This window comes from Lonchura striata, chromosome 12, assembly GCF_050655825.1.
Source record: "Lonchura striata isolate lonStrDom1 chromosome 12, ASM5065582v1, whole genome shotgun sequence".
Lineage (NCBI taxonomy): Eukaryota > Metazoa > Chordata > Aves > Passeriformes > Estrildidae > Lonchura > Lonchura striata.
Window position 1 is genome coordinate 23,635,786 of NC_140714.1, and position 15,402 is coordinate 23,651,187.

Sequence of the window (15,402 nt, forward strand, 5' to 3'; positions counted from 1 at the left end):
AGCCTTCTGCTAAAAATGCTGATCAGCTCGAGCAAAAACCCTTTCCATTTAATTCTGATGTGATAAATATAGCAGAATCACATTTCATACCCTCGGGAAAAATTAGCAGTAAAATAGCTACCCAATTAAAATTAACACCGACTAATTAAAAAGAAATTATTTTCTGCTTAACTTGCTGTTCTGACAATCAGAAAACTTAAATACTGAATCAAAGAGGATCAAACGAATGACTGGTTTCAGTTTTGAGGTCTCTGGATGTAGTTAGGAACAGGGTGGAATGCAGCACAATGTGGTGCTGAAGCACAATGAAGGAGCTGAGCCAGCTGTGGTCACCTTTTGCTGTCACGCGTGTCCACCCAGCAGGATTTGGTACCACACTCAATGGGTGATACCTCCATGCATTTTATAGCCTGGACTCCCAATACAGTAAATATAATAAAAACAGCACAAACCTCACTTAATCTTATTTCTTTGGCAAGGTCCTTGATAAGTTGTGCTGGTTTGAAGTTTTCTGGTAGCTCATCTTCATGCTCTGCTAAAGCCTAAAACACAACAAAGCCAAATTGCTGTTTCTGTGCATATTTTCTTAAAAAATAAATAAAAAAAAAAAACTCTTGAAGTGACTTGTCTGTATTTTTTCCTATGTATTTAAATCAATCTTGACTGCATCTTTTTTCAGATATTATTTCATTTTCTCAACTGCAACATCACTTTGCTCACCCCCCATTCTCCCAATTCTTTCTCTTTCACATCTTAGAATTGGATGTTTTGAAATGGAGATGTTCTTTGTTCCAGAATTTCCTCTCTGCTCCAGCAACTGACAAACGCATAATATTCATTCAGGCTGCCTCTCCTACCTGTTTTTTAGTCCATGACCTGAAAGCACCATTGAGAATCTTTGCTCCCTGAAGGAGATGAGCAGGAGGTTGTTGTCCAGCTTTATGCAAACCTAACCAGAGAAAAAAAAGAGTGTCATTCGACCACTGACAGCTACAGTTGTTTACAGAAAGCATTTAATTTGAAAATTGTAACTGGGAAAGCTGAAGTTAACTCTTTGAGAGTTGATACCCACAAATGAATCCCTACTACAACTTGATGGTAATAAGCAGTGCTTTTACGGTGTCCCAAATCCAGCTGAGCCTTCCCACCCTGTGCCCCTGTCAGTCATGGCTGCAGAAATTCAGGGTAACTGTCCTCAGATCCCAAAGCTGAGCCATCAGGGTGGGCGAGGAAATGCAGTTTTACCTTTGAATTTCTCTAGCAGATGCTTCCCCATATACCAACATGCCGTTTCAAAGTTGGGAAACTGGGTCAGACTGACAATTTTCAATCTCCTTTCTACTTCATATGCCCTGCAAGACAAAGCCACAGGAAACTCAGCATGACAGAGCACGAGTGTGTCACAGAAGTGCCAGAGTCACTTTGCAGTGGGTCTCTTCTCTGTCCTGCTGCTACGCAGGCTGGCCTCACGCCAAAAGCAAAACATGACAGCATTACTGAAATACTGAGATACAGATGTATGATGGTTTTATTGCACTATTTGCCCAGAATCAGTAAAGAACTCATTGCATTGTCTTACACTGGGCAAAGAGCCCAGCTGAGCAGGTGGGGGCTGATCCATCAGCGTGTAGCAGGTGCCAGGGTAAAACTCCAGGCAGTGTGTAACCTTTCTGCCTTCAGGATGTGGCCACATCAATCCAGGCATCTCAGGCATCCTCTCGTGCATTATCAACAGGTGTAAGGACAGCTCAGGATAAGTCAGCACGAGGGAATGTGGTCAGAGGGGACAAAGGTGGGTGCACCAGCCAAAACTGCCCAAGAGTCACACCAGCAATACTGTCAGTGATCCATTATTACTCATTTATTTAAAAATGAGCTCTACATAACATTAGATTTTAAAGACAGATTACCTCATCTGCATTTCCACGCTTAGACTGTGTAGAAAATGTCCTGCAAAGGCCAGGCAGTCTACTGGTGTTAGAGTTGCATAAATCCAGCCTAAAAGAGAGAGGAGAGTCCTCAAGACAAGAACTCGAAGGCCATTAGCACAGACTTTAATCCCAAATGATGTCTACACTTCACTGAGCACCTTGCTCCACAGGTACCCACACAGCCCAGCCCCAGAACTACAAATACTTTTAACAAAGCTGCCTCTCGTCCCTTCTTTGTTTTGCTGCATAATGGCAGCTGCTTTCCTGTCTCCGCAAAGACCTGAAACAGACCCTGACATGCTTTGTCACAGTGTCAGAATCAGGTGTTATCCAAACATATATTTTCATACAAAAATCTACGCAAGTTAGTGAATCTCTATAAATTGCTCTGTGTTTGTTCCACCATCTGCTCCACAGATAGTCATAAGAGAAACACCTACTTTCCACTGCTTATACCCAAGGTAAAATTCAAGTGTGTAAACCTTTGGTGCAAGAATCTACTCACACACAGAGATCTGTAGTTCCTGAGTGTCACAGGGGATTAATGTCTGTGACAAGGATTTGGGGGTGTCATGGTCAGAATGCATGGTCAAATTCACTCAATGCAAATTGTTTGTTAGATGTCAGAAAGCACCAGTGACATGGTGGATACAGAAAGAGAACCCACGAGTTACTACAACCCAGCTAGCCCACGAGTGGAACACTCTCCCTACTAGTGTAACTTTTAAAAGGCTGCTAAAATATTAATAGAAAGGAGTAAAAGCTCTGATTTGTTTTGTTTGTAAGCACATGAAATAAAACTTCTACTGAGAATTAGACTCCATAGTTTGCCAGAGAGAGTTGTCAAATCCCACTCCTCTGGCATTTTGGATGTGCTGCTACTCTAAAGCATGAGGAAAGCTTTCCTCCCCCACCTGCTCACCTGATGGGATGAAGAGTGTCTGGCCTTGTTTAACGGTGCATTTGTAACATTTATCTACTTGGTCTGCAAAAAACATCTCACTGTGATTTGCTGCTGACTGCCAGCGTTCATACAGAGAAATATTTGCAGAGGCTGGTTTGATGAGATAAAAGATCTTTTCTCCCTGAATTAGAAATATAAAATTAGCAATGAGCAGCCAAATCAAACAACACTGCACTGGTGCACACACACAAAGACACACACACACACACACAGAGAGTTATCTAAATATACATGTATGTGTATTTTGGCAGTATTTAAATAAAATTAATTAGTCAACTTCTTACAGAAGGGCTGAAATAATTAAATCACACCCAAACACATCTGCTCAGATTTGTGGGAGTGATGGTACAAAAAGGTTTACAGTGCCAAGTTCCATCACACTGCAAAAATAGAGCATGATATCTTTAAGGCCTACAGTGATGTATGTGCAGAAGGCACTAAACAAATATTAAAATCCTAACAGAGAGAAAATACACAGAGGGCTTCCATGCTCCAAGTACTTTCTCACTCAGGAGACCCTGGCATCTCTGGGAGGGCACTCAAAGCAGCTAAAGCCCAGATACAGCAGGACAATGACAAAAAAACCTGAGAGCTGAATTTTGGAGAGAATTCTATCATGGTCTTTGTGGATAAAATTGAGTTTGTTACTAGATACACCCAAAAGCCAGGCTCCCTCACCTTCAGCACGTGGTACCAGGCAGAAGCCCCCCCAGAGTCTATGTGGAAGTCAGTGTAGCTGTCCTTCACGCAGATCAGGCAGTACTTGGTCACTTTGGGTTTAGCCAGCAGAGCATCGTCAGGCCAATAATTTTCCACCCAGGACAGCTTCTTAACAATATCAGGAGGCTCTACAAAGCTGGACATCCTTACAGAGAGAGTGGAGAACAGACAGGCAGCTTTTAAAACAGAGCACCAGGACCCTGGTACAGCAAGAAGCAAGTATGAGAAATACTTGCATGGCAAACTGGAGCAGCTCCTCTTGTGGCAGTGGAACTGCTCTTCATTCAGAAAATTAGGGATAACTGTTTACAGACAGAGATATAAGGTTTTTTAAGTGTGATGACTTAACAACAATCCTTTGCCTTCTTTCAGCAGTATCATCTATGATCAAATATGTGCTGGTTGTAGTTTTCCAGCCCCTGCTACGCAGGCTCAGGGACCAACCTTGCTGTGATCACCGTCACCTTCCCAGCCCCTCCAGAACAGAAATTGAAATGTGTGCATTTGGACAGAAATCCACTGGTTAGCAAGTCAAGCTTAATATTAATAATCCAAATAACAACATCAATGCTCATGGATAAATAACTCCTGATCTGATGGTGAGAATCGGCAATCTTATTTAGATTGAGTAAATAACATTAAAAGCTCAAAAGAAGGAAGAAGTCTATTTTGGGTTGACAATGTGAATATAATTAAAATATAAGATATATAATACATATTTCTATAATTTATATGAATTAATATATATGTACATTAAGAACATAATCTTGCAGGATATGTATCTAAATCTATACAAAATATTATCTTCACTCACACTGAACATATGTTCCCATTGATTTATTTATATCATTCATGTATTATGTTTTTGTCAAATACATAACATATACTATAATCACAGTTAAGACAATGCATGGCATGACAACCAGATCTTAAATGTTTCATCCTAGAATGTGCTAATTTTTTTATTCAGATAGTCCAACATTTGGGCTGATAGTGCAGGAGGTGAAGACTCACTGCTAGGCACTCTAAAATACCACATCAGTAAGAATATCTGCACTTCAAGCCAGTATTATATGCTCCCACATATCATTGTGCTCAGTGTCAAGCCCTGATGACAATAACTCCATTTCCATGGCAGGGAAGATGGAGTTGTGCATTCAATTAAACTGTCACTGTCTATGCTAAGAAATAAAATATTTGCTACTTATGTCTCGATTAGTGAAGTATGAACGACAGCTGCAGCAGTCCTTCAGGAAAAAAGACATCCCATTATTTGGGGATAATGGCAGAAAGCTGAAAAAATCTCTGCTGAGAATCCCGGTGGTCTCAAACCTGCAGTGAGCAGAGCTGCTCTCTGCAGTGATGGGGGTGAGCCACTAAATCCCAGCCACAGGGATTAGGGGAATGCCTGGGAAAAATGAGCTTGTCATTATCCACCAGTCTTCTTTTTTCAGCCTTTGTGCTGAAGCAGAATGTTTTCCAAAACAACCATTCTTTGTTTTTCTGCTGACATTCATTATCATCTGTGTAGTGTTGTTTGTGTGTAAAAGGATCTTCTCCTTTTCCTGGTGCTTCCCTTCTGGAAGCATCAGCTACCCCAAAGGATCCAGGGCTTGTGAAAATAACCTGCACAGCTTTTGGTGTTCAGTATCTCAGAGATGCCCCTGCCCACTGCTGGAAGGAAAGCCCTGCTCAGTTATGGCAGCACAGCTCCAGAGAGCACCAGGCAATGCCCTCAGCATTTGCGTCAGCTAATCATGGAATCACAGAGTGGTTTGGGCTGGAAGGGACTTTAAAAACTATCTCATTCCCATCTAGTCCTGGGCAGGGACACTTTTCACTGTCCCAGGCTGCTCCAGGCCCCAGTGTCCAGCTCGGCTGTGGACCCTTCCAGAGATCCAGGAGCAGCCACAGCTTCTCTGAACACGCTGTGCCACGGCCTACCCACCCTCCCAGGGAGGAATTTCTTCCCAGTATCTGATCCCTCTGATCTGCACCATCACCTCCAGCCTGCCACTGGGAAGTCAGCATGACCCTGACCCTGAGCTGCTGTCAGACAGATCACAGGTTACCTGGCACAAGCACTGAAACCAGAACTAGAACACATGCTGTAGGATTAAAGAATTATAACAAAATTACAAAGGTACTCTCCTCAAAGCACACCCAGTGACATGTTACCCTACACCTAAAGTCAGAGCATCCAGAAGCTGCTAAACAACTATCCCTAAGGAGGAAAAGCACCGTGGAAGGCAGAGGCTGAACCCAGCCACGTATCCCAGACACAGTGTGAGAATCAGTAATTTAAAATTACAATGTGTATATCATTCTATGTAAGAAATATTAATATAATTCAAAAATAAACACATAGGGTAGTACAGGATAGTACACAGATATGATATATAGAAATATGTTATATACAAAATAACAAATAAAAATTAGAAATCAAAATAAATCTGTAGTAATTACTGTGCAGCAGGCTGGACCCTTACCTGGTGTCAGAGAACTCCAGATTTGTGACATTTAAGACCCTTTTCCTGTTTGTGCTGTAGTAGTAATCCACAAATTCCTTGAGCTTCATCTTGCAATCTTTCTGCTTGGTGACATCAGTGACATCAACACTCCGCTCCGGACCTGCACATGAATTCAGTGGAGAGCACAGGTTGATGGACAGCCTGGCTTGCCCCCTTTTCTATGCTTGAGGGTGAGTTAACCTGTCCAGAAACATCTCGATCTTCTGATTTTCTGACCTTTTCAGCCCTTGGATCCTCCCTGTTGCTTATGTATGTACCCACACAGACACACATGCATAAAAGACCTGCATATACATAAATACCCATCAAATGGTGCTTTTGCAGTCATGTCCTGGGAAAACCATTCCTTGATATTACTTTGGCTGTTACTGCTTATGCAGAGCTCTGGAGAGCAGTGCAGGCTGACTCAGCCTCACTGCCAAGCTGCCACACAAAACAAGAATGACTTAACTGCTAACTACAACCTCCCACTACATAAAAAGCACTGAGACCAGCACAGCTCACAGCACAGACAATATTTTAGAATGCATTTTACAATTTTCCATACAACTAATTATTTCTATGAAGCAGCTGAGCTCCAAGCACTGCAATGCCAGGTACCCACCAACGTAGTTCTCGACGTCGCTGACGTAGAAGGTGGGGGCAGGCACAGCCAGGCCCAGCCCATCCTTCTTGGGGACCAGGATGGGCTCTGCAAAGCCCTTCTCTTCCAAATACTCTGCTGTCAGCTGGCTGCCTGGCACTTTCACCACTATGTCTTCAGCACTGCAAAAGCAAAAACAGATTCAGTGGTGAGGAGCTCCACGCTGAGTTTGGAATGTTCTGCATTTCACTGCTGAAAGGAAGACACCGTGTAAAATGAATTACAGGCAAATTAGGTACATGAGCCAAAACCCCATTTATTGCAAAGCACGAAGGGCACAAAAAAGTCATGCAACATCAATCGCTTGAGCCTCATGTTCCAGGAGACTGGGAAGTCCTAAAATAACAGCTTATAGCAAAAGACCATTTTCCTCAGCTGTAGGATCAGTCGAGCTACCAGTGATCAATGTTAAAGAATTAATGTTAAATGTTTCACTCTAAAGAAGATGAGGTTAAAAATGTTACCCAATCTCAAATAAATGGTCCTAGAGATGCTTTGCAAATCATTTTAAAGCAGTCGAATAATGTACTCAGGAAATATTCTGCAGATCATTTTGAAGTGGCAGGGACACCTTCCACCATCCCAGGGTGCTCCAAGCCCTGTCCAGCCTGGCCTTGTAACCTTCCAGGGATCCAGGGGCAGCCAGAGCTGCTCTGGGCACCCTGTGCCAGGGCCTGCCCACCCTCACAGGGAATAATCAATGTAATTGTTATCACTGCTACTCTTGCTACTCCAGCACTATTTTGGTATTAAACATTTTAGAACAGGATTACATGAATAATTTTTTTTGTCTTTTTGCTCCATTCAGTGTTCCTTTTGACCTGAGACCCTCCCAAGCACTCGCTGGGGGTTGTCACTCCCTGCCCCGTGCTGGGAGTCACCAGTGATGCTCCTGGTCTGACCTCCCTGTCCCACCCAGCAGCCTCTGGCTGCCGAGTGCTGGGGCCTGGTCTGTTCCATCTGCACATCCCGTTCATTTGCTTTGGAGGTGAAAATTCCTCCACAACACTTTGTGTCCGAGTCCCGGATCTTGCAGACATTTCTTTGTACTAGAGACCCTCCTCCTGTCTCAGGAGATTTCATTTGGCAGCAGGATTTTCTTATGCACATATTAATGAGTAACAAAGATCAAAAATGGGGGGCTGTATTATTTATAACAATTTTGGAGTGACTCAGAGATACTGTATGTGTGACTGTAGTCTCAGAGGCCACCCGAGGTGACTGAAATCAGTCTGACTGAGCCATAAATCTTTCTTAAAATGAGCTGTGCAACCTGTCAAATTACAAATTGAAAAAAAAAAAAAAAAAAAAAAGGAGACAAAGATAAAAAATCTTGCAGGCCCCAATGGAAATAGCCAGGCAAGTAAAAATACTGGATCCTGAGCTCAGCAAAACACATCTGTAAAAGCTGCAAAACACTTTACAGGATTGTTTTCAGTTTTTTCTTTAAGCAGCCTAAGACTAGTATCTTAAATAAAGTGTGAAATTAAATTCTCCATAAAAAGGAAGAAGTTCTGTGTTTATTTTTCCAGTCTCCAAGGATTCTTCTAAAATAGTTATTAATAATTAAGGATTTATTTGGCTACAGCCTACATTAAAGAGCCAAAAGAAAATGATCACTCTCACAAATGGCTGTGGAGCAGCCTAATAACATGTGGGACATGTCACCTAACAATTAGCACCATTCATTACCCCAGTGAGAGAGCCTTTGTCATCCAGTGACTGAGCATGTCATTGTTCTGTCCAAGATGGGGACAGACTTCAGCAAAGTCATTAGAATTTTAAAAACTGGAGAATTCTATGCAATAAGTGGGTTAGTATCTTATGTAAGTGGATATTCTAGGGGCCAAACACACTTTGGTTCAGCCTGGAGAAGAGAAGGCTCTGGGGAGATCTTAGAGCCACTTTCAATGCCTAAAGGGAACTTCTAAAGAACAGCGCGAGTGAGTTTCTCCAGAGGCAGATAGTCATACGACAAGGGAGAAGAGTTTTAAACTAGGAGAGATTTAGATTGAACATTTGGAAGGAATTGTTCCCTGTGAGGGTGGGCAGGCCCTGGCACAGGTGCCCAGAGCAGCTGTGGCTGCCCCTGGATCCCTGGCAGTGCCCAAGGCCAGGCTGGACACTGGGGCTGGGAGCAGCCTGGGACAGTGGAAGGTGTCCCTGCCATGGCAGGGGTGGACCAAGATGGACTTTAAGGTCCCTTCCCACCCAAACCATTCTCCAATTCCATGACCCTTGCCTTCCCAAATCCCAGCATTTATGGAAATCCACAGGCACTGGGTTCAGCTGAGAGGAGATCTGAATACACTTGCACAAATGTGAAAAAGGGAAGAGCCTGAGACATCTGCAATCAAACAGCACTGATTTAATCACCAGTTTTCTGCAATGTTTCCAGCACAGATCATCCCCAGTCTCACAGGACCCCAGCACTGCCCCTGTACCCCACCAACACCGAAACCCACCTTGGAAATGTCCGACTTCGCAGCTCTTTTATAAACACTTGGCTCCCATTCTGCACAGGCTTGACCTCTGTTGTCTGGCTGGTATCATGCTTATGCCAATTTCTTTTCTTTTTCACTGAAAAAAATGAATTGGACAGCTATGTTAAGTTGAAGATAATTATTAAGACATTGGCAGGAAGAATGAATCTTCATTTAATTTCTCACACAAGCAAAGTAGAGGCAACCCCCACCATGCTGCCCTGCAGATTTTAATATTGCTCTCAGCGCCCCATTTGATAATAGTAGTGCAGCTGAACATCCATTACATGGTGAGCAGTGAGCATTTTGGAGCAGAGGGCAGCAGTTGGGTAATTGCTGAGCTGCAGTGCCTGCAGCCTCACACAAGCACCGGTTCTGGACACCCTGGGCTCTCACACTGCCCCTCATCCTCACCAGGAAACTCCCTGAAAGCCCCTTGGCACAACCTGAAGGACAGATCTGTGAGTGCATTCATCAGGAATTACCTCAGAATAAAGCTCTGTCCAGTAGTGCTGCATTTGACACCAAGTTTGAAGGGATTTTAGTGTGCCCTATGCACAGTAAGGACAGGAAGGGGAGGAAAAGGAAAAGGAAAAGGAAAAGGAAAAGGAAAAGGAAAAGGAAAAGGAAAAGGAAAAGGAAAAGGAAAAGGAAAAGGAAAAGGAAAAGGAAAAGGAAAAGGAAAAGGATTAGTTGCTAGAAGTGCAGGGAATAGAACTTATTATGGCTCAGCACTGCAGCTGATTGAGGCCCCTTGACTGTGCTCCCAGTGAGGGATGGACACACAGGACAGTCCATCAGGAATAAAGGGCCAGCAGGAATGAGCACACATGAGCCACTCAGGTTTCAGTGTGGTTTTGCCCTGCCTCTGATAGTCAGATAACACAAAGCACGAAAAACTGGTCCTGCTTTTTCCCTGAGTCAGCACTATCTCCCTCAGCTGTTCCTGCTTCCACAGAGAGCCTAGGGAAACTCACTTTGGTAGGAAACAGGGTTTTTCCTCATTTGCATCATTCAAAGCCTCTGTTAATAGAATTTTCATATGTCACATTTTCCACATATGTCCATTTTCCACCCTTGTTTTACAGCATGAAATTCATTTCACCCCAAGTCCAGACCTCTTATCAAAACAGTAAGGGAAGGCAGCAGACTTCTCACAGATGGCATCCACTCCTCACTCTTTGCACATACACAGATGCATACCCTTTTCCATTAGTAAAGGAATCTGGAGCTAGAGATACAGTACATGAGATTCGGAAAGAGCAAATTTTGCTTTCCCAGCCACAGCCCTGGAATAACCCAAGGAAAGACATCTCCCAGTGAGTCCATCCCAGGTTTTGCACAAAGCATGTTGGGTTTATTAGTTCCATGCAGGCTCCAGCCTAGCTGGAGATATTCATTAAAGCTGCTAGTTCTTTATCTTAATGACTCTCAGGCTTAGTGTATTAATTCAATGCTCGTGGTAACAAAGAAACAAGCCTGGTTTGAATGCCAAACCTTCCTCCTCTCCCTCCCTTCCCAACCTCCACATCTGAATCCACGCTACGAGTGTGCTGATTGCACTTGCACTCTGAGTGCAAGACCCAGGGAAAGAGGTGTCACTTGCCACAGGAAAATTAAAGAGCTTAAGCACGTTCCTTTATTACACTCCAGATATCACAGAACGTTGGGAAAGGAAGGCGACAGGTCAGTGCTGGGTTAACAAATTCCCTGCAACGCTCCCAAAATCTCTGGGGAGCTCTCTGCCTCAGCACCAAGAGCTGGCAGGCATCCACCTTTCCCATGAACCTCCCATCCAGCTCTCCCATCCAGCTCTCCAGCAGAGGCAGCCTGGATTCCTCACCCCAGAGCATTCCCCAGAAGGGGCTGTCTCCTGGATGGCAGCTGGAGTCCATTACACTGCAAACACTTGACCCTTGGCCATTTTCACCCACACTTTCTATAGTTTATCTTTGCCTTGAACATCACAGTAAGCACTAAAGGCTTATTCTCATGTGCAATAGATCCCAGCTTGGGCCAGAAAAGCTACTTTTTTGTAATTTATCACAGACTTCTTTTTCTGCAGATCTTTCTGATCCAAATTTAACCTTTGGGAAGTCAAACATTGGAAAAAAGGAATAATTTTTTGCAAAAACTGTATCTCAAAATGAGTAATTCACAGGTATGCATATATTATTTCAAACCTATTTGTGCAGAAGGGATCACCAACTTGAATTCTCAGGAAGAATTAAAGGGTGGTCAAGCAGGGGACAGGGCTGCCCAGGGAGGGGTGGAGTCCACATCCCTGGAAGTGCTCATGGAACTGCTGGACATGGCAATCAGTGCTCTGGTCTTAACAAGCTGGTGATCAGTCACAGGTTGGACTAGGTGATCTTGGAGCTTTTCCCAACCTAAATGACTGTTTGACTTTAAAGCCCATCTTCTTCCAGCCATGACCAGGGTGCTTCCCTAGAGCAGGGATACCTAGGAGCACACTGTGAGCTCTCTACTGATCAACACCAAAGGTTGTAAGTACTTAAAGCCAGCCACAGCCTTTGGCTCACTCACAGCTGTGTAACTCCACTGAATCCAAAGGATTTCTCCTGATTTTCACTGTGGCAAAAGAGGCAGCAATCAAACCCAGCATTTCAGACTGTGAAAATGAGCCAAGCCTGCCCAAACGAAGCCCTTACATTTTACTGAAATTTTGTCAGAAAATGTCGGATGAATATAGATGGTTTTTCCCAAAGAGAAGTCCCTACACATTTCATTAAGCAGGAATGGCTTAAAATGCCATGTGACAGGAAGCAATCTTCTGAGAGCAGCCACTCACCACAGTGGTAATATGGAAAAATATAAGGAGAGGAAAATCATTTTTAAATTTGACATCTGGAAAACATATCTGGTAGAAGGTGAGCTCCATAAATACATGTATATTTTTAAATCCAGACAAGTTGCATAACAGACAATTGGTGTCTGTGTTTCCCTTTGCTAATCTCACAATTAAATCCTACCAGTGAACTATGGCGCTGGAACAACTCCTACTCCTTTATTGCAGAGCTGATAGTGCTGGGTAACGGATCTGAAGAGATTCCGGAGCAGTTAATAAGCAAAGGAAGCAATCTCCCAGCAGTGCCCAGGCCCTGCAACAGGACATTCTCCATGCAAATTCCAGCAGATGCAATTCACCAGCCAAGCTGCTCCCTCCTTCACTTCTTCCAGCTTTTAACTCCCCTGGCCGGATGTACTCTGCAAAGATGGGCTAGAGTAGAAGAGCCTCCTTTTTCCACAGAATCCATGATTCTATACATTAGCAGGGAAAATTACTATGCAGCTTGTGTCCTTGTCACCAAAACTCAAGGTAAGGACAGCAATGATTTATATATAAATAAAATTTTTGCACTTCACTTCTTTGATGATTGGTGTTGCATCTCAATAAATTGCCTGTGCTGTATTCAAAGGGAGAAAAGGAAGTGCCCTTGCTGTCCTACAGAATGGATGTTGGTCTGTATTCCCTCCATGCTGCATCCCCAGAGGGAAGAGGGTCAAGGAACACCTTCTGAGACCCCAGCTGCAGAGCTGCCCTAGATCTGCAGGCTGTAACATCAGAAGGACATGGAGCTGCTGGAGAGATCCAGAGGAGGCCCTGGAGCTGCTTCGAGGGTTGGAGTTCCTCTGCTCTGGAGCCAGGCTGGCAGAGCTGGGGGTGCTGCCCTGGAGAGGAGAAGCTCCAGGGAGAGCTCAGAGCCCTGCCAGGGCCCAAAGGGGCTCCAGGAGAGCTGGAGAGGGACTGGGGACAAGGGATGGAGGGACAGGACACAGGGAATGGCTCCCACTGCCAGAGGGCAGGGATGGATGGGATATGGGGAAGGAATTGTTCCCTGGCAGGGTGGGCAGGCCCTGGCACAGGTGCCCAGAGCAGCTGTGGCTGCCCCTGGATCCCTGCAGTGTTTAAGGACAGATTGGATGGGGCTTGGAGCAGCCTGGGACAGTGGGAGGTGTCCCTGCCCATGGCAGGGGTTGGAACTTTGCTCCAGTAGCATTTTCTGCTGGTCTGAATGCTCTGGGACACATCAGTGGATTTTTATTTGGTTGAAAATAACTGAATAGACAGAAACCTTTTAAAAAGCATCAGAATATTCTTGTCAATTCAGTTATCCTTATCATAACTGGTATATTAAACTTGCAATCTTTTTATCAAAACTGCCACATCTTATATTCTAGGCTGACGTGCCCTGGTTTTTATAGAACTGATATTCAATTCCTGATTATAGGCTTTTGCTTCTTCTGACTGGGTTTTTCCCCTTGCCCTGAAAAGCAGGTGTCTTTCATAATTTTTTTTTTTTTATGTGAAAGAAATAAACGTATCAGACCCATCTCGATGTTATGCACTGACAGACTCAGAGGGTGGAGATCCTGTGCTGCTGCTTCCCTCCTGGGTTAGGAACAGTTTGGGAGTGCCTGTAATCACCCCACCTCCAATCCCAAATCATTCACTTCAAAATTATTTGTGGTTATTTGTGTAACCAGGAAAACAAAACACTAGAAAGGCTGATCCTTTCAAACCACAACATTTTGTAGGGACATACCGATTTTGTTAAGTCTTTCAGAACCAACATCCCCAACGGGGATTTTGCCAGTTTCTCAGTTGGATCCTCTGGGAGACAGGAGCAGCTGCAGGTCATTCAGGTTTACAGTTCACATTTGATTTTTAAAAAATCACAGTGAAAATACAATTCTATTTTTTGCCCACAAAACAAACACTTCGGACTCTAACCCATTCCCACTAGAAATTTCTTAAACTTTAACAATTAAGGAAATACAGAAATAATTGATTGGGTTAAAAATTCTGAATTTTGACACAACAGGAGTCACTTTCCAGTCATCCCTTATTTCACATTAAATAAAAGCTCATCAGGATTCCCTCAACTCCAGCAGATGAGCATGGTGCTCTTCCTCTGCAGGATGCCCTCAGGTTGCAGAGCAGCAGGATCCTCCCTGGCACTGTTGTTTATTTATAATTACTGGTTTTCAAGCAAAGTATTTCATCTTTCACAGGGACTGGTTTCTTTTTTTTTTCTCCATTGTATAATAGAAAGAATTTGTGAATTAATCTGACCAAAGCAAACACATCCCACAATTCCTTCCCAGACAAAACTCCCACTGAGATCAACTGTCACTTTTGCTCAGGAGAATCCTTTTCCTGTGAAAGAACTGCAAGAATTGGCACCCTCAGTGTAACCTACAATTTTGAGTGACACTGAAATTGCTGCAATTCTATATCCAGGCTAAGCACAACAAACTGCTTCTTACTCTTCTCATCTGCAGACAGAAAACTCCATGGTAGGTTCCAAAACTCCCTCTATTAGCACTTAGCTGCCGCCATAGGGTTTTTCTAGCCTGCATTACTGAGTGTGGGCACAATTCAACCAAGGAAGGACACTCAGTTTTTTGGGGCCGGGGACTGCAGTTTTCCAGGTAAGTGCCTGCATGAGCTCACACACGTGCCTAAGGCTGCAGCTAAAGCTCCATGATCCAACCTGCAGCTTCCTCCCACTAACATCTTTCTTTACCTTCTGGTTTGAACTCCAACATTAATGGCATGATACTGAGGCATGCCTTTTGTAATGACCAAAACAAAAAGCTCCTGTTGTTCAAACACCCCCACCCTGCTCCGTGTCGGGGACTGGCTGCACAGGGGTACTTACAGGTTGACTTTCCGTGGGTTTTCTCACAATTTGGACAATGATATATGTCAATATCTGGTGCCTCTTCTTCTTCCACACCAACACAGCTGGAACACAAGAAGGTAAATCTGACATTAGCCCACCAATGCCCAAGCAAACCATTAATGATGACAGCTCCATGTGCTTGCCATGCAGCTGCACTGACCAGCAGCACGCTGCCCAAACCAGCTTTGGGGCCGTGTACACTGGTACAGACTGGGTTTTTGTAGCCTACATTCCTGAGGGCTTGCTCCAAAAGCTGCCAGCCAGAAGCCCACCCAATAGCCCACTGTGGAACTGCATGAAAATGTGACAGAGAGATCCACAGAATTTTTTTTTTTTTTTTAAGGAGACTATTTTGCACCGACACAGAGTTTGCCCAGTACCATCCCACATAAACCTGATTAACAAAACACACCTTCACA

The 15,402-nt window shown here is 43.9% G+C and overlaps 1 protein-coding gene across 5 annotated transcripts in view; it reads right to left on the reverse strand.

Annotated features, from left to right (window-relative positions):
• PHF2 (PHD finger protein 2) overlaps window positions 1-15,402 on the reverse strand; it is a 54,511-nt gene that overhangs the window by 14,901 nt on the left and 24,208 nt on the right. For all 5 annotated transcript variants that reach the window (XM_085590889.1, XM_021539557.4, XM_021539559.4 and 2 more), the window contains exons 2-11: window positions 14,960-15,045; window positions 9,255-9,369; window positions 6,751-6,911; window positions 6,105-6,246; window positions 3,574-3,760; window positions 2,854-3,016; window positions 1,911-1,998; window positions 1,246-1,352; window positions 858-949; window positions 453-542 (exon numbers count right to left, since the gene is read on the reverse strand). In XM_085590889.1, the coding sequence (XP_085447015.1) occupies window positions 453-542; window positions 858-949; window positions 1,246-1,352; window positions 1,911-1,998; window positions 2,854-3,016; window positions 3,574-3,760; window positions 6,105-6,246; window positions 6,751-6,911; window positions 9,255-9,369; window positions 14,960-15,045 (1,231 nt within the window). The remainder of the gene's footprint in view (window positions 1-452; window positions 543-857; window positions 950-1,245; window positions 1,353-1,910; window positions 1,999-2,853; window positions 3,017-3,573; window positions 3,761-6,104; window positions 6,247-6,750; window positions 6,912-9,254; window positions 9,370-14,959; window positions 15,046-15,402) is intronic.